At 33.2% G+C, this 19,561-nt stretch overlaps 1 protein-coding gene across 4 annotated transcripts in view; it reads right to left on the bottom strand.

Moving 5' to 3' along the window:
• The window catches only part of MMP16 (matrix metallopeptidase 16), a 158,849-nt gene that overhangs the window by 58,638 nt on the left and 80,650 nt on the right, over positions 1-19,561 (bottom strand). For 3 of the 4 annotated variants that reach the window (XM_085537238.1, XM_015855974.3, XM_085537239.1), the window contains 3 exons: positions 18,560-18,708; positions 11,950-12,072; positions 4,464-4,768 (listed from right to left, as the gene is read on the bottom strand). In XM_085537238.1, coding sequence (XP_085393364.1) covers positions 4,464-4,768; positions 11,950-12,072; positions 18,560-18,708 — 577 coding nt within the window. Of the gene's footprint in view, positions 1-1,945; positions 2,152-4,463; positions 4,769-11,949; positions 12,073-18,559; positions 18,709-19,561 lie in introns of those variants that run through there. The other variant, XM_085537240.1, reaches the window with a different exon arrangement.

The raw sequence follows: 19,561 nt of genomic DNA, 5'->3' as shown, positions 1-19,561 counted from the left end.
AAATTTCCTTAAATTTATAAAGAACACTGCTTAAAATAAAGCAAAATATGAAGAATACAGGTAGAAAAATATAATTACTTTTCTATAGGATAGATGAATGCATCTTATCTATAATACCTTAAAAATGTATATGATCTATCATGCTGCAGTAATTTGGAGAGTAAGAGAGAAAAATGTTACTGGTTCTGAGGCTTAACAACTACACAGTGATTGCCCAGAAATATAACTAGAATCCAACACTTCAACTTCTAATTACATTGAACTGAATAAAAAATAAATAAATTCTTCATATTTAATAATGGCAAGATGAAGACAACTTGGAGGGCCACCCTGTTAAAGCCAACAGGATTTACCATCAGCTTCAGGGAAACTAAGCATAGTAGAGGAACTTTCCACTAGCAGTAGAGACATTCCCCTCCTCCTCCTGTCTCTGTCACTTTCAATTTGCATACAGTGATTTGAAACTTTTGCAATTAAAAGTATACTTAGAAAAGGATTGCTGTTAATGATTTTGAATATACCTTATCTCCCATATTGCAGCAAGAGTCATTGACTACAGTTGTCCTTTTCTACATTTAAATACATCATTCACTGCCAATAATTTTTTTTTGTTTCAGAAATAAGGTGATGTATTTATAGCACCTAAATGGATTGAAGTCATGAGGGCAATGTAATATCTCTCCTGTCTTTAAATTAATATATTAGGATGTCTTCCTTTTCCTTCTCCCACCTCCCCCCACCCCCCCCTCTTTTTTTTTTTTTTTAATTCTCTTTCCAGTGCCTATACTCAAAATAAAAGAAAGTGGCTTGTTTGTTTGTTTGTTGGTTGGTTTCTTTTTTCTTAATAAATACTTATGTCCTATCAAAATAGAGTCTGTCCTTGTTTACACTGCTTTCCTGTGGTTGCCAATTTCTCATCCTCCTTTCTGCCATCACCAGAAGTGCTATGGAAGGAAGTTCAGGGAAGAGTTACTCGCAGTTCAGCTGGAATTAAGGTACCAGTTGTATTCAACTTATTTTGAAAGCAGAGAATTAATTTCTGTAAAAGGAGTGCTTTTTTTCTGACCAGTAGGCCTACTAGACTACTCTTAAAAGTCTACATTTCTGCTCCTTATAATGAAGGAAGTGTCAAAGCACACACCTTTGCGACTTCCTTAAAACTTTTGATTAGAAATCTGCAAACCACAAAGAAAAATGTGTCCCTAAAGAGGCAAAGGAAAGTAGCACTGATCTGCAGAGATGAAGTGTAACAGTTGAAAATGATCTCTCAGTTCAGAAAACTATTTAAGTAAAAATCAATAAAAGCAAGAAAGCATGATGAGAAAAACAAACAAACAATAACAACAACAATAATAAAAACAGTAAAAAACTATCTAAAGTATGAGGTCACCATGATTAACTAGACAATTTAAGGTAACAAGAATATTTTTACTATAATTTATTATAATTCAGAATATTATCAGAATATTTATATTCAGAATACTGAATTTGTATATCATTGCTTATTTTATTCTCAGTTTAATGCTCATTCAATAGGAAAAAAAAAAACAAACAACAACAAAAGAAACTTTTATAAAACTTAAAACAGTTTATGGAAGCATTTCAAGGAGTTGGCTATCTTTTCTGAAGTAGACAATATGTATTTTCATTAGCAGAACAGTAAAAGGTGAAAAATCAGGAAAGTACCTTTCAATAGGATCTATGACTTGCATTTTGCTTCTGATTTGAGTTTTCAAATCACTCCAGTTTAATTAGAACCAAAATTAAATAGATAATCTAATTAAACAGAAATCTGAGAAAATCATTGCTTTCAGGTGATATCTAATTTAAAAAATAAAATATATTACTAAAATTTTTAATCTTATGTGTGATATTTAACAGCACTACATGAAGATAACTGCTGGTGGACTACTGCAGCAATGAAGCTTAAAAAAAAGACACTCACCTGGGAAAAATGACTCATGGCTAAGATCAGAAATAGATTTTTCAACCTTCTGCTTTTCAGTGCTCTTAGATTGAGCTCAAGATGGTAGAGAGCCTAAGAGAGCTGCAAGTCTTTTCTTCCTGTAAATCCCCAATGGAATGCTTGTCTTCTTTTTCCACTTGGAAAATGTTTCCAGTCACCAAAAAAAAAAAAGTAAAAAAAAAAAAGGGGACATTCCTTCAGGATTCCTAGACCTAAGCTAATGCAGTAAAATCATCACTGGCCTACCAGATAACTAAAAGTCATAGAGAAATAGGGACTCTGAACATACAAATGGACAACACGTATGTTGCCATTCTTAGAATGTCAATCGCACAGTGCTTTTGTTTTGACAATAGCTGCGACCAAGGACTTGTGATACATATGATATCAACAGTGAAACTAGGATTTGCCAAAATTCTTTGGAAAACTCACATTGGTTAAGATATTTATTTTAATTTTCACTTATTTTGCAGGAATTTTGCAGTCATAAACTATCCTGGGTTCTGGATCTTGACTATTGGATTCTAATAGGAATATCTCGTAAAAGTACATCAGAACACATCAAGGTAGAAGTTATTAAAACTGGAAAATATTTTTTTTCTTATAACTGCTCATGACACAGACAACAAAACTCTTTTCTTATAAAAGTCAATGTTCAAAGATATCTAAAAATACATTTTTAGTAATAGCACCATTTTGTTGCCACTTTAAGTTTTCATTGATTGGTTGGTCTTGATGATCTTCAAGATCTTTTCCAACCTGGGTAATTCTATGATTCTATGATTCATTCTAGATATCTTAAAATAAATAAATACATAAAATAGCTTTTGATAACTGCTCTACAAAAGACAACCACAAAAAGATACAATAAAAAATGTGTGTCCTTCTGCACTTTGAAGATAATTTAAGAAACAGAAGAAGATATCTAGAAGGTCACACATTTTAATATGCTCTAAAAGTATCCATGCGCTGAAATGCTCCAAAAGTCTTATCACATTTTAAACTGACATCTTGTCTTCAAAATACAAATGAGTGTAGATTTTCCTGAGTGCTTTAAGAAATAGTTTCAGAAACAAGGAACATTATCTGCAGCATTTGTTTCCCACTAAACCTATAAAAACACCTTGATTTAACCTCACAATGCAGAGACTGATAATTTAATTGAACCGCACAAAAAACAGACCATCACTGCTGTTTCTCTGACCCGGGCTTGTGGAAGGCAAATATGAGCAGCATGCTACATTTTGCTCCAAAATAATCTAGGGTTCAGTCCACAAGAGGTAAGCTTCTAGAATCCATTCTCCTGTTAAAGACATTACCATAAGCTGCTCTTGCCTCCCTGTCTCTCACGCAGCAGAAGTATTGCACCTTCAGAACAATCAAGATATTGCTGAAATATTCATTTAATGCTTTGCTGCAAACGTCGGGCTACAAATGCTGGTAAACAAAAACCTCTGAATTTGACTTGGAAGGTCTTAGGGGAGAAAATTCCTGTTAGATAAAGCCTTTGACTGTTCACAGGATAAGTTTAACATTCAAATACAATAGCTTTGCACTTCATTGATATCTTTATAATCTTTTGTGCATCAGAAACATCCTGTTTGTGCACTCTTCTGTGCATCATTGCTTACTGAAAAGACTACAACTGTGTATCTGAGATGGAGAGATCTACTTGTACATCTGGAGCCAAAGCAGTGAACACAGAATGTCTACACAAAAATACTTTCCTGTTACTCTTCTGCAGATATGCGATAGTCAGTTTTAAATTAGGTTTCTCAGATAATGGAATTAATTTAGTCACATGAATTCAGAGCTCAGGAAAAGCTAGATTATACTTCTGCAAAGAATATCTTTGAAGAGCATCTGTAGTCTTCAGCTGGTAAACTATAGGTTTGTCTACTGCATTGTGTAGTCACTTATATGACTATAAAGAATATACACATTAAATAAGGAATCACGAGTTCCAAAAAAGATTCAAAATTGGGAAACATTTGTTCTGTTCTTGGAGTAGCACTCTTAAGAGCTGACTTAAAATGCTGCCATTTTATCACCATTAAGAAAAACAGATTAGATTTTTTACACATAGGTATTCATTGTATTGGTGAGTAGCCTCAGTTGTTTTTAACCACTCCTATATTACTTCTAATGAACACTCAATTTTCCCTAAACCTACATGAAACACATATGGCAAACAAGTCAGAAATGAAAGGAGTTTATGTAAACATTCAACAGTATAATGGTTGAATGAACATAAAAGTTCCTAATGAGAGTTTAATATGCTTCAAGAGAAACATTTTTACATGCTCTAAGTTACTTTTAGACAGAAACTTTTTGTTGAAGATTCCTAACAGACTAATTAAATGAAGAGATTACTGAAGAAATGTGAATTTAGGAAACTAAGTGACTTTAAAAATAGGGAAGCATGGAAATAGCTGAAAGTTCATGACAGATTTTAATTATTTTTGTTGTTGTGGTTTAAACTGAATTCTTCTCTTACCATCATGATTAGGATTTCCCAAAGTCCATGGCTCATCTGAGTCAAAATGAGTGTCTCCCCCAATTCCTGGCCCAGGGAAATATGCATGGGCCAAAAATCCTCCTTCCCCATCAAAGGGAGAACTGTCTCCATGAAAACCTGATGCAAAAATGATTGTAATATCCACATCTCTCTTGCCGTTTTCTAATTCAATATAAGGAACTTCTTCAAATGTTAGAGGAGTTACATTCTGCCACACATCAAAGGCACGGCGAATGGCTTTACGAGTTTCAGCATCGCCTACTTTTGGAGTGACGTTCTTAATGCTGAAAGAAACAAAGAAAGATTGAACATATTAAATTTGATGGCTTACATTCATTTTTCATTAATTATTAAAAAAAAATGTGCTTTTAATAAAACAGGGCAGTGTGGCATTATTTCCCTTAAGGAAACTATTTTTAATTAAGCAGGTGAGAAATTGTGTTAATCTGTGTATTTCTTTATGCTAAAACTTATTACATGTTAGCTGGGTTATTCTCAGCAGTACAAGAACCTTATTTTTAGAACATGTAGAATATTTCTAAATGAGAAAAATCTAGCAGTGGGATAACCAGAGTAATCAACCACTGACTGTTTACCTCCTGGATCACAGTTCAAATCCATCACATCTAAAGAATGGCATGCCAATTCTGATCAGAAGCTTAAAATGTTTCCAGTAAAATGAAATTTTTAACTTCTTAGCAAGTCCATTAATAATTGCAGAGCTTCATACTGTGACCACCAACCAGTATTTGCAAAGCTTTGAAAATGGTACTTGATGCATTTCCAACTGGACGGATAATTCCTTATCGCAAATAAGAAGCTTGATGCTAATAGGCCTTTTATAATATGATTGCTTTTATTTATCATGCATAAGACTGCAGTTCATCAGAAAAATCTTTTTATAGAAAATAATTTTGTGTTAATTCTAAAAATATTATTGCTAAATACAAATTACAGTCTCCTCTACTTCTTCAATTACAGCCAAGTGAAAGACAAAGAAAATAAAGTCAGAATTACAATTGAGTTCCAAATGTAACTAAAATTACAGTAGAATTATCTTTAAAAACTCCTTTATTTGCTTTTATTTTGGAATTCAAGACAAGAATGCCAATAATCAGAGTCTTACATTTATGCACTTGTACTGAAACTACTGCAATCTGATGCACCTCGTTCATTTGACATGTACTTAACTAAACGGACAGCACAAATTTCATAAGTAACATTCTAGAATGTTTGTAAATATCTATGCATCCTCACAGCAAAATGTGTTAATGGAGAACAAAAAGAATGTCATCAATATACCTAAGGGACTACTTTTCAACATAATCACCACCATTAGCTCTGCCTTTTTGCCCACCATGAAAAATAACCTGGAAGCTGCACTTGTAAAAATCAACACCTGCAGAGGTGACCCACTGTTGAAACATACCACCCACTGTCTCACAGTGCTCACATCCATTGTTTGTTTTCCATAAACAGTCAGCAAGCATCAGTGGATGCCAGCAGGTGCCATTTTTTCCCCATGGAGGAGTCTAATGACACTTCTTTGCTTTATACACATTTCCACATCAGACATCATTTGGTCAGACTGTCTCTCTTCTGCCATCTGTTACACAATAAAATTGTATATAATGGAATAGTAGTAGGAAAGTTCAGCTTCTACTTCATACCACCACCATCCCCCTCTGATGCTGTGGGCCAGCATAATAAAACTGGAGACAGTAAATTCAAAGTGCAGTCTGCAGCTATCTAGTAAATAGCTTGAAACGAAATGGCTAAAGACAAAACTTCCAGTTTCTTTCAAAGTTTTTTTTTTTAATAAACAAAATGTGAAGATGTAATATTAACTTATATTTCTTTTTTTTTTAAAAAAAAAAAAAAAAAAAAGATTTTGAAAACTGTTATTGTTAGACAATCACAGACATGTAACCACAGAATACAATATTTTATGGTTAGTGTTGCTGTTTGATGCAAACATGGTCTTCAACTTAGCAGCTGGTTTAGGCATTATAGTTTTAAAATGCATTTCCTGTAGAAGAAAGAAAAATATTTCATCCATGATATGAACTTTTTGCACTGAAGTACTATTTCTAAAGATGCTTGAAAATTCTTGTTGTCAAGACTTTTTTTCTCAAATTCTACCGCATGTTCATTTTAAAAAAAAGCTCTGGGTTTTCCTTTTCTTCCTCCCCCACTTCCTCTAAAATAGCCTCCAAATATTCTTCATCTTTCAGTGACACATTTTTGTCTTCATGAGCCTTTTAAGGCTGCTAGGGTATACCTCACTTGGCTCTATAGAATCACTCCTCTGAAATTTAAATAGGGAATCACATCTTGACATTAAATTTTATTATTTCTTTCTTTCTTTCTTTTTTTTTTCCCCTTGCTATCAGTAGAACAATTATCTATCTATCTATCTATCTATCTATCTATCTATCTATCTATCTATCTATCTATCTATCAACTATTTATTCTTTTCTTAGATTGGTTTACATCCTGTATATAAAATTAATACTACTGACACAAATTAGACCCAATGCACGGTTCAGGAAATGTTAGAGAAAGCTCTGAATACTTTTCCATAAAGCTTATTACTGCTTATCTAGCACTAGTAGTCTTCACAGGAGTTGTAATAACTCAGTGACAGAATCCTCCATGGGCTGCAGAAATTGATACTTCTTCAATGCATATAATAAATAACATTTTAAATTGGTTTTGCCAGATTATCCAGAGTACAGGATTACTATCCTGTTGTGATGATTAGAGTGGATATTAATGGGTACCTTCAGAATTATCAGGTAACTATAATAATGCAACTTTTTCTATGAAAAGAATATATTAATCAATTTGTAGAATAGTTCAATTTCTTTTGAAAATTCTGAGGTTTTCTTGATCAAAAGTTGAAAATGGGATACCTTTATCTAAAATAAGACAAGACACAGAAGAAAAGAGAAGGAAATCTAACTGAATAGGTACAAAGATGCAGTCACCGACCTATATGAAGTAATCAAGAATTTCTAGATTTTTACACGATATGGAACAGTTGAATTATATATTAAATTTAAATAATTGGTTGAAACATCAATGTTCTTGTCAATCAAACCTAAACTGAACCTAAGCTTTTCTTTTCCACTTTTATGATCCCAATCTTACATTTATTGAAATGAATAGATTATGTCTGGTCAAATATATTTTTCATTTTGTGTCATAATTTCTCTAGAGACACTTACCAAAAAGTTACTTCATTAATCTCTCACTTTTTCTTCTCATTTGCTACTTCTTTGAAGCTATAATCTAAGAACCTTTCTCATGTAAAATGTGATCGTGATTCATATAACTCCTGCTCCAGCTGATTAAACTCAAGACAGAGATATTCCTTCTGATTTTTCTCTTCTGTGGTCACATTAAGAATCATCTTACTGTTGCCACTGTGGAGAGAATCTATAGCTCTCTTGACTCTTTTGTTTCATGGCCAGTACTATCCCTGTAATTTGTTAAAAGGAGATGAAAAGTGACAAGAGTATGGTTTCCTAGATACAAAGCCAATTTTAGTAAATATTTTGCTTTTACAGGAATGTGATCCCCTGCTGTAATTTACTACTAATTAATTTGAGTAGCATGCAAGACAAATGTATTGATGTTTAAGTATTTTATAATTTCAGGATTGCTGAAGTAGGCAGTTATTAAAGAAATGAGAATTTATATTCTACTAGGGAGATAAATCTTATTTGAAGAAGGCTAGTAGTGAATGAAGAGTATTTTTACTTTGATTACACAATGGAAAAGCATAGCCAATCAATTTACCAGGCTTTTAAGTAGGAATACACTCTCACAAGTATAGATATTGGAATTTTTTTTATCACAGAAATTTTAGAATGAATATAGTATAATTTATACACTTTCTATTAGGTATATTCTACATTTCTGTCCCCTTCAGTTCAGAGGTGAGAAACGCTGAGGTGATAACAGCATTTTTCAAGGAAAGCACAAGCATTACCTTTATGAAAATGGATTTTGTGATAGCATCACGGTGGTTTTTTTTTGTTTTTGGTTTTGGTTTTTTTTTGGGGGGCAGAGGGGTGTTGGGTGTTGGTGGGATGTGGAGTGGCTGGAATTCATGTTTAAATCAGCATGTAGGAACAGAACTTCTCAATTTTAATCACATTCATAAACTTTGCCTATAGTAGTATCCTAGCAAAAATAGGTAGGCACCAGAAACTTTCCCAAGTATCATAAAGTTGATTAGAAATGAAAATGTCATAGTATTTTTGCTTGAAAGCTTGCAGGAGATACAAGTATAATGGCTTAAGAATATTTGATATGTCATTATTTAATATCTAATTCTGCATCCATCAATACTATAGAAAACAAATGCATAGCGTCAGGAATTATAGTATCCTTGTCTCAAGGATTGAGCTCTACCATAATCTAAGAGTTTACAAGAATTACATTGTAGGAAACAACTAGTCTTCCTAGTATAAAGCCCTGTTCTTCTAGAGTTTGCAGCTGCAAGTCCTCAGAGATCCAGCAAAGTATGTCAGTAGGAATGATAAGAACTTGCAGGTGGGTAATTTTAAAAACATCTGTTTTCAGAGAACCCTAAGAACTTCTTCACCATGCCACTCAGCATGCTTTCTACATCTGCAGTTATCAACTCTCAGTATAAATCTGCATGTATTTTTCTGTGCTACTGTGACCTCTGTGATACAAGAGAAAAACCTGTATTTTCTCTTGTTTATAAACTTCAAAACTGGCAATGACTTGAAGGTTCAACAGCACATCATTGGGGATTCCCACTGAGTTAGTCATGCAAACCTCACATGTATGTGGGGAAAAAATGATAATGAGGCACAGCCCAGTCCTATACGTTCTAGAATATTTCTAAATATATGAGTTAGGTGTAAGTAAATATAAATGAATTACAGCACAGAAGATTGTCTTCATATTGAAGAGTGACTACCAGATATTTCAGTTGCTCACAAATTAATTAAACTTCTCCTTTCTGAAAACAAACAAACAAATAAATAAAAATCAGACTGTTTATTTCTGCTTATTTCTATCTTTTACCTTTAATGGAAAGAGAACTTGCTTATGTCTTGACACTAAAATATTGATGCATCTGGCATTTGTCATTAATAAGCAAACTGAAATCAAAGAAATTCTGCAAACAGTGACTTAACAATGAGTAGAATTAATAACTGTGATTCATCAATTTAGGAAATACTTATTTAATATTCACTGAGACAGTTTTTTTGTAAATATTATGTTTTTAACAAAATTGTATTTTTCTCTTCAACAAAAAGTCAGAATAAAGCTGCAGAACAGTGCTTAAAATACTTCTTAAATTTTCTTTTAAAGTGTTGAGTTCTAAATGATGGTGATAACTCAATGCAAATCTCAGATTTTTATTTTATTTTTTTTTATAGTGTTCTTCATGTTTATTTGAAAAATGTTCTACAGAATGAATCATCTGAACAATGGACCATTTACTGACTAGAGTTAGAATTATGAATTGTATGCCAAGACTTCTTGTGAGGAAGATGTTATATGAAATAAATCTCTGTCTAATTATATTTCTACAAAAGATATATAAACGTTCATATTCTATTTTATGAAGCTGATTTCTTTATCGACCTTCACTCCTGCTCTTTTTTTAAAGTACCAGGTGATTTACTTCCCTATCAAAAGAGGTGATTACTTCTCTTGTTTAGAAAAGTAGGTGAATGCAGGTCTATGATAAAATAACCTTGATAGACGGCATCTTTTCTTCACTGTTTATTCTGTGTTTCTATTTTGTTCTTTTCAAAGAAGTGGAAATAAGAGATAAATTTATCCTCCTTTGGTGGTTTTACTAAGTCTACTCTGCAGGCACTGATCAGACTATAAGGTTTGACTAGATAGGAAGGTAGAATGCAGCTGGAAACCTGCAGTTTACAAAGAGACTGAGAAGTGGCACTGAATAAAACAGAGCAGGCACAAAGCTAAAGATATGATCAAAAGATTAGGGAACAAACCAACTTAAAATGTCAGTCAGTTAACTGGAATTGAGCCTGTAAGCATGAAACCACAGGGAAGGACGAGGGAGAACATATTTTTATTTTTTTTAATTGATCTTATTTGCTCTGAATTATGTATATCCAGGAAGATTAGTATTGCATTATTTCTTATATTCCTTAACACTAAGCTCTGTTCTAGACTTCACTAATTTAAGTGTATTTTGGTCTGAAATTTACCAAAAATTACTACAGGTTATAAAAAAATCTGCAATGAAATAGAAAACCAGACTGCAAACAAAGGATAAGGAAAAAAACATACTTTTAGCGGCTTCTGAATGCCTTTCATAGTTATGTATGCCCACTATGTTTAAATTTTAGAATTCAGATAAAAGTATTTTCTTATTCTGATCATTTATGTATTTCATCTACATTAAAATTTAAGAGCATCAGCCAGTGCAGCGTGCTAATCACAACATAGTCAGTTCTCTATCACTGAAGTTATAGCAGTGTTTAATGTCTTAAAATAAAATTCTCTAATTAAAACATAAGCCATAGCATTGATATAGAGTTACTAATAAAACTCTCTTCACGGTGGTATGAAGAACAGTCTATATGACCACCAGAGCTTACAGACTTAAAATTCAATATTTATATGGGGTTATGAATAATGTCAGCAGTCAATGAATTTAAAAACAATTTTGTCCCCTTGAACTCACTTTTCTTAGAACAGAAATCCCAGCAGGGCTGCACAAATTTTCAATCAGGTCTTGTTGGAATCACTGGCCTGTTGAAAAACTGTGTATCCTACACTGCATACCTGATATTTACTTTGGGCAGCAGAGCTCTATCAAGTACACAACTTGCATCTAACTTATCCTGGAAAGATCAGCTTTGACAGAATAGGCAGCTTACTGTGTAACCTCTGTGCCAGACTCAGGAATTGCACAGATGTATATCCCCACATCCCAGTGCCCATTACCATGTAAGCAGGACAAAGTTATGTCAGTGAGTCACAAAAATGTAATCAAATTTGTGGTTGCTTCAGAACATACCTGTAGGCTCCAAATTTTACTGAGACTGACTTCCCTCAATAACATACTTTACCTACTTAGAGATTTCAGTTTCACTAGAAAGCTCTTGCTTTCAGAGAAATGTTCACTGATAAGCTGGTAAGAGGGTTATAAGGCAAGGTTAAGGACATATTGGGTGTTAATTTGATGCTGAAAGTTTTAAAGAATTTGCAGCTTACTATATGCATTGATTTTGATTAATTTTGATCAAAAAAAAATCCCTTGATTCTGGTGTAGCACATACACACACACTTAACCAATATTCAAATCAGCATTTTTGTAACATATATTATTAATAAACCTCTCGAAATATTGAAACATAGTTCAAAAACTTACATTTACTTTTAAAATTCATTGCGACTAGTGACATTTTAAAGTCTATGTTAGTATTTTTGGTACCTGTAAGTGATATGTTTGTGTTGCCACTTCTGTCCTGTTAATGCATATCGTTTCCGACGGATGTTAAATTTAGAGCTGCCTCTTGTTTGGTCAGGCACACCACATCGAGGCTTCTTCATCCAGCTGCAAGAAACGCAACACGGTTGAAGCAAGGTGGTATAAAAATCATAACCACTACACTCAACTAACCAAAACACTTAACTTTTTCCAAAGTTATAGTATTATCAAATTTATGTCTGCAAGAAACAATGGATAAAAAGAGGAAGTTATCTTATTACCAGATACGTATTTTCTGGAGATTCATTGGCTCTCATGACATTCAGAAACAAATTTATTTGCTCTTGTTTTTCCTAGTTTTGTTTTGCTATAACCACTGAACAAAGGCTTCACAACTACCCAGTAATTTACTCCAATTCATTCAAGGCAATTTTGATCTGTATTACTGTCTTGCTTATTTGAGGTGATGTTAAAGTAAATACACAAATGTTTGCTCAGATCACCAGTTACTAGCTTAATTGTTTGTTCAGTGATCCTCCTATTTTGTCTCGTTGAGATTTTATTTAAAAAAGCCTCAAGTTTTTCTAATCAAAGAACCCAGACAACTGTCAGAACATTGAAACTTCCAACATCATAATACTATTAACTTCTTTATTAAATGTTCTCACTGTCTCACTGACTTTTTACACAGTGAAAAGAATCAGCTCCTGAAATATCTTACTCAAGAATTCTGCCTAGGGAAAATTTAATGTTGTGTGTAGAATGAATTTGAAAAGGTCTAATTCACAAACAAAAACAACCATTGTGGCAGCATGAGATTTCCCACAGAAATGCTTAGTTCTTGCAGTGATCTTAATGTTCCAAAATATTCCAGTATTTCAAACACCTTCAGTTTGTCAACATTACAGTTATCAAAAGAAAGATGAAACATGATTTCAGCAGCAGTACGACTGACAGAATAGTTTCTCCTTTGCAGTACAAGGGCTTATTTAACTTGATTAAAAGTAACAGAACTCAGCTGAAGCAATGCTTTTATATGAACTGAATAGCTACAGCACAATTTTCCATCAGAATGATAGTCCGATTTCAGACATTACTTGTGTAAATAAAGCACAGTCTCCTCTGTTACTTTTCCAGGTCACAGACTTTATTTCTATTATAACAAATATAACATAATAAATACTGATATAAAAAAATATAGCTCTCCTGTGATACTTACATATTCTATACTCACTCTTGCATGAATGACTTTCTAACTATTCAACTGGCATTTAAGCAGTGTTCCATAAATACATGTACAGCTTTATGAATGAAAGACAGAGAAATCACTATAAATGTCACCTTCATTTAGAATGCAGACACCTTTTAAAAATATGTGCAGATAATAAAACCTCAAATAACAAACAAAACAAAACAAACCAGCCAATTTATTTATGCTTTTTATGTAGATATTTGAAAATTATTGTATTTTGTCCAAAAGAAAACATGGAATATTTGTGACACAAAGAACTATTATATATGTATGTATACATACTGTAGTACCATATATGTAAAAATATATGTAGATATACTACACAATCCAATGAAATCTTTGTTTTTTCAATTCTGTACTCAAGGAATAAAACATACATTGCAAGTTTTATAACTGCAACTAATACAGGACAAAGGACACGGCATACTGAATGAATTTTTGGAGACAGACTAATGGAATATGGACTTCCAGTCAAATCAGCCACACTAATTTTTATAAATGAGCCAAACTTGTAATGCTTCATTTATAACTATGGATAGAAAACTATGGTTTAAATGTCTAAACAAAATCAGCCTGTAGGAAATATAAATTTTAGTGACTGCATGAAGTTGAGTCTTAATCCCACTTGCATTAATAAGCACTATAACAGAATGTCATTGGCTGCAAAAACTTTGACAGCTGATGCCTCCATAAAGTAATGCAACAGAGGAAAACAAAATTTATTCATAGTAACCAACAGTTACCTAAATTTTGGTCTGATATCAAATATGAAACAATGATTTGCTTTAATTTCTTGTCAGCATAATTATGGAGTATATCTCTCACATCAAACTGTTGAATGTATGACACATGTTTGTAAGGAATATAATGTTCTTTCTCCAGGGTCTGCAAAGACAACAGTGCAAACTATCCAAAATGTATCCTATTAATATTTGCTTAAATACCCCAAAACTTTACATCAGATTCTTCTCATATTTTTATAGAAAGTATCAATTCAGCAAAGTAGACATGAACGATTTCTGGGATGCATTATTTAGGTTTGCTCAAATAATCAAATTATAAAGGCATATCTTAACTACAAACCAAAGCTGGCTCTATTCTTACTGAAATATATTTTATCAAATGAAATATTAATACTTTACCAAATTAGATTAAATTTTGGCTCAGGCATCACAAAGCTTTTAGATGTTGTTAGTAATACATTTTCCCACTGAATCATGCATGATCATCATGCAGTTACCATGGGGTTTTATGTCCTTTATATTGTGTTTCTGAAACTGGACACTCAAATTGCAGAAAAAGACACAGGACAAAAAAACAAGTTGTGTCGCCTTAATGTAACAGCACTGCACCAAAACAAAGTAGGAAGCAATGAAGAAAAAACAAACAAAAAAAACCCACACATAGCAACAACAAAAAAAGCCTGTTGTACTTTCTTAGAAACAGTTACAAAAAAAAAAATCAGGGTTTTGTATAATACATAATATATTACTTACAGTTTTATTTTTTCATGGACAATAATTTTAAATCAATTGAATTAGTTCTTCTTCTCCTCCCTCTCCCCCTCAAAAAAATTAACTTAATCAGCTTAGCTAATGGAGCCTCATTAGAAATTTAAGCAGTCACAATTTGTTCTTCCATTGATTCTAAAGTGCCATGTACCTATCCAGAGTATTATGCTTGCTTCCATGCTGGTTGCCATTGGCAGGGGATTTGCTATGTGGTTATGCTGTCTGTATCTCACTTATGTCCTTATGGTTACATGAGAACTAGAACTGTAGTTCATACATAGCATGAATCACATTGCAGATCAAGTGGAGGCTTATTGCACAAGTAGTTCACTAGCTTTCAGCAACTCATCTTCAAGTGACATTTCAGGAAAGATGCAATTTTTTTTCTGTTTAATGCAGCAGAAGAGTTGGACTGTCATCTGATCTATGACCCAGATCCTAATTGAGCTACATTTGACAATTGGGCTATACAACAAATTATCAGTAGTAAATTAGTATGACAGTCAGGTTCAGAAATGAGAGAAAATGTTGACAATTTCTGGAGGTTAATTTAAAATTTCATATTTTTTAATGTTAAAAGTTTTTTGAACATTGACAGGCCTTATTTTGATTTTATTTTGATTAGGGGAAAGGCTTCTGTTGTCAATCATTAATGCTCATGAAATTTGTGCATACCTAGTGTGCTCTTCCATCTCAGGGGTAATTGACATAGAAAACATTCTTTTTTATTTTCTTCTCAGTATAGATGCTTTTAACATAATATGATCAATATCTTCCTTGTTCTTGAGTGCTTACACTTTAATTATTTTTTAAATTTTTTTTTTTTTTTTTTTTTTTTTAAGTTGCATACTGGTAATGGCTGCCTTTCCTTCATCTGTGTTTCTGAACTTGTGGAAATATGTTATGTAGCAGCCCCTCAATATTAATATTTTATCAGTACTCAATAAGGAGGCTTAATTGTGACTAATGTACTCTATCTGTAGACTATGTCACATCAAATTCTTCTTAGGTCCATTAGTTTAAGGCTTGAAGAGCTTTGTATGCCAAGAGAATTAAAACAGTTTAGAATCACAGAAAAGCTTAAAAGCTTAAAATAAAAATATGCAGCAAAACTATAATGTTCCTCCAGTGGGGAAAAAGGAAAATGAAGGCTGAAACTAAACTTCCCATGACTCAGCCCAGTTGTCCAGCCATACTTGGTTCTTTGGGGAATAAAGAAAGAATTTATTTTTTTCCTCATCACCCTAAACCTTCAGAATAAATAGTAAAACACTTAAAACATCTTTCCTGTTTATCCATAAACAAAACTGTATAAGAATTCCATTCCATTCAGAATGTCCCTCATTTTTTACACTATTATGAAGTGATCCATTTCTACCACTCATTGTTCCTCATCCCCAGCAATAAACATGTAACAGGTTTTTCAAGCCACCTGGGAAACAAATTAAAAAACATAGCAAAATTAAGTGAATGGTGAGAAGAGGGAAGATGAACACTGTTCACATTTATCATGTCAAAGCAGTCAATAAGGAATTAACTGTTTTTCAGAACAACAAGCTTCCTCCAGGGGATGTTTGACAATGATGCTGCAGGACACTATTTCTCTGTTAATATTCTCAAACTTGATTCTCATCAAGCTACTACAACAAATTCTTATAATTGTTAATTCTTCTGCAGACTAAAAGGCACTTTGTAATCACTTTTCAAGACATGCTGGAGAAGCAAGTATGCACAAGATGAGAACATGTTTCTATGAAGTTCCTGCTGCAGTATTTATTTTGAAATCACAACTGTTTGTTTTTTTGTTTTTTTTGTTTGTTTTTGGTTTTTTTGTGTGTGTGATTATAATATTAATCACAAGGAAACAAATGTTAAATTGTCACATATTTCTGCCAAAAGACAGTATATATTCTCTCTATATAAACAAAATGGAAAATGTTTGCAAATATTTACAAATCACTTCTATAAATGAGCAATCAAATATATATATATATCCTTTGTTCATAGCCAGTTCATGTAAGAATATTCAGTGCTGTTAAATGATGGTAACTTGAGGCCACACTTGAGTTTAATGAGTTTATCTTTTCTCAGTTCTAATAAGACAAGTCTATAAGAATCAGGTCTGCTTCCAGCTTGACTCAATTTAATACAAATCGAAATGTGAACATGTAATTCATTTGACATAAGTTATATATACCTAAGTATTGCTGTGTGCTAGTCTATGTAGAAGAAACTCATCTGATTGGAAAACAGTTTTCAATAGCTTGTAAAATGAATGCTTTGGACTGCTGCATGGTTGTATTCCTCTGCCTCTTACAAAACCTAAGAAATGAGAACAATCTTGCAAACACAAAGTACTTTCCTTTGTAATTAAAGGTGTGTTTTTGTTTTTGTTGGTCTTTAAGTTGTTTTATCTTTTGTTCTGTTTTTAACTTGCTGACTGATACTTTAAAGCAAGGGATGGCCTCTTCTTTTCCTTTCCTGTTCTCTAGTCTCTACCTGTGAGCAGATTATTTTCCTTTTAGTGAAATATATTGCCTCTTACAAAGCTGCCACTAATGTGTCTTTATAAGGCTACAAGCAGTGGGTGTAGCAGTACTCTCCCCTCAAGGATCAATCAGTGAAGCCGTATAAAGAGCCCAGTCTTTCCACCCTGCAGGCTGGACCATAAACATACCTCTGAGCACAGTTCCCTCACAAGGCATTTCCTGAGCCTATTGCTATTGCACTGTGTTTTCTAAGGTCCTTTAAATTCCAGAACTGAGGGATGTCTGATCGACTCACCTCCCCTTAGGGCAGCCCTAAAATCTGCTTTGCTTTATTGCTTTTCAATGCAATAATGAGTGTGCCAGTGGAATAAAATGATTTTTCCAGTTCTGCCAGCATTTTAGGTAGTCTCTTCCCTAAACCATAAATGATTGGAAAATCATTCATGTCAGCTAGTTTACTAGAAAAGAATTACAAAAGACGGATGACACATCAGATTGGGATTGTTAAGGCTGGTAAGGAATTTCTTCTCCTCCCAAAAAACACTTTAGAGAAGTAGGAGGAACATACTTCAGTATGGTAGTTGTTGGATGTATTATTTTGTTATTGTTTGCTTTTCAAGCAAAGTAACTTTTAAAATCTAAAATTCTAAAATCACAGACAATCCTTACTGTATTCTAAATGGAATTGCCCCAAAACTTCAAGTCTTAAGCCCAGATAAGTTTTTTCTCAATACTTCTGGTACATTTCTAAAATTTGTCATAGCATGGAGTTGTTTGGAAGATACTTTTAACCTCTCTTTTCTACATAATTTGTGCATAAAATCAGATTCTGCATGCCTTACATGATTTCATAATTGCAAAGCGCATGCAAAATTAATCTAATTTTACTGCGTGTGAAAATGATCACACTTGGTCTTTTGTTACCAGAAACCATAAAATGAATGGGCCATTGCAGTGTGCTAACTTTTTTGTTTTGCAATGAGGATAAGGGAATTTGGAGTAAAAAATTTCAACTGTGATATATTTTGTGAATTCTTGCCAGTTTGGATTAGGCTTCTCTAGTTTCACACTGATAGACTCTTGGCCTTTACTTTAGTTAACCCTGAAGCATTTTCGTTAGAATTACATGCCCAAATGTAGACAGCAGTGGCAACTGGCTACGTGCTATCAGAAAACACAGCAGAGAAAGATGAAAATAAAAAAGTCAAGGAGAAGCAGAAAGACTGTCGCTCCCCATCTGAAGGTAGAATGCTATTTGGGTATTCTGGTCACCCTAGTTTGTATGTCATAAAGTTTTTCCATTTCTATTTTAGTCTTCCTGAAACAGAAAAGTCAAGAGCAGTTCAGTACCAGTTACTTACTCAATCGTGTTCCTGTCCACTTTTCCTGTCATATTAATGCCATAGAACTGCTGCATGGCAGCTATAGCTGATTGCATGGTTTCTGCAGAGCGCAACACCGACATTCTGGGGTCAGTTGGTGGAAGGTAGCCATATTTTTGTAACCATACCTGCAATGACAAGTTCAGTGGCTATTAAATAGAAATTAGAGGTAAATAAAATGCTCCCCAGTAATTAGTTTTGTGTGTTATATAATGAATTTTCTAATTCATCAAGCATAAAATCTGTTAGTTTGTTGGAGTTATTTTTGCAGAGAAGAAATTATTTGTAGCTTTCATTTCTTCTCCATTAATAAAGATTCTTTTCTTTCAAGACTTACAGTGTTTTGTACCCAGAAGTCAGCTCTCTTTATTATCTGAAACTACCTGCTTCAAATATTTTTAATGTATTTATTTATTTGAAGTTACAGCTTAAGTACCTATTCCTGGCTGTATGCACTTCAAAGAATTTTAAAGCAGGGAAAATATAAAATCTACAATATATGTCACATAGGGCACATAATAATATTCACCAACTATAATAAATCCAAAATAGCTCTCACACACTTACACTGCATTGTTATCTTCTCTTGAAGAACACAAAAAAGAGAATGAGGAGTGACCCAGTTTTCCAGGAATGTAAAACTTGCATCTCATAAGCAAAGCAAGTGGTTGGGAGACAGGGAAGCAGCGAGTCTGTGCACATTTACAGGAATATCCCTGGTAAGAGGATACTCCTCTTCAGAACAAGACAGATTTACTGCCAACTGTTTATGCTTTTCATTGTGTAGAAGTGAGAGGAAGAGGACATGGTCCAAATAACTGAAAGCATTATGGATTACAGCCAATATCTTAAGTACACCTGGAAAACTCTCAGAAATATGCTGTCCTCTTGAAGCAATGTTTCACAAATTAGTATCTGCAGTTATCCAAATGTTTCTAAGTATTCTAAAAATCTAGCCTATACAGAAGACAGTGTAAGGCT

This window comes from Coturnix japonica, chromosome 2 (genome assembly GCF_054131305.1).
Source record: "Coturnix japonica strain WE chromosome 2, WE-NBRP24, whole genome shotgun sequence".
Lineage (NCBI taxonomy): Eukaryota > Metazoa > Chordata > Aves > Galliformes > Phasianidae > Coturnix > Coturnix japonica.
The sequence above is the reverse complement of the archived record's forward strand: the minus strand, read 5'-3'. Positions and strand labels throughout refer to the sequence as shown.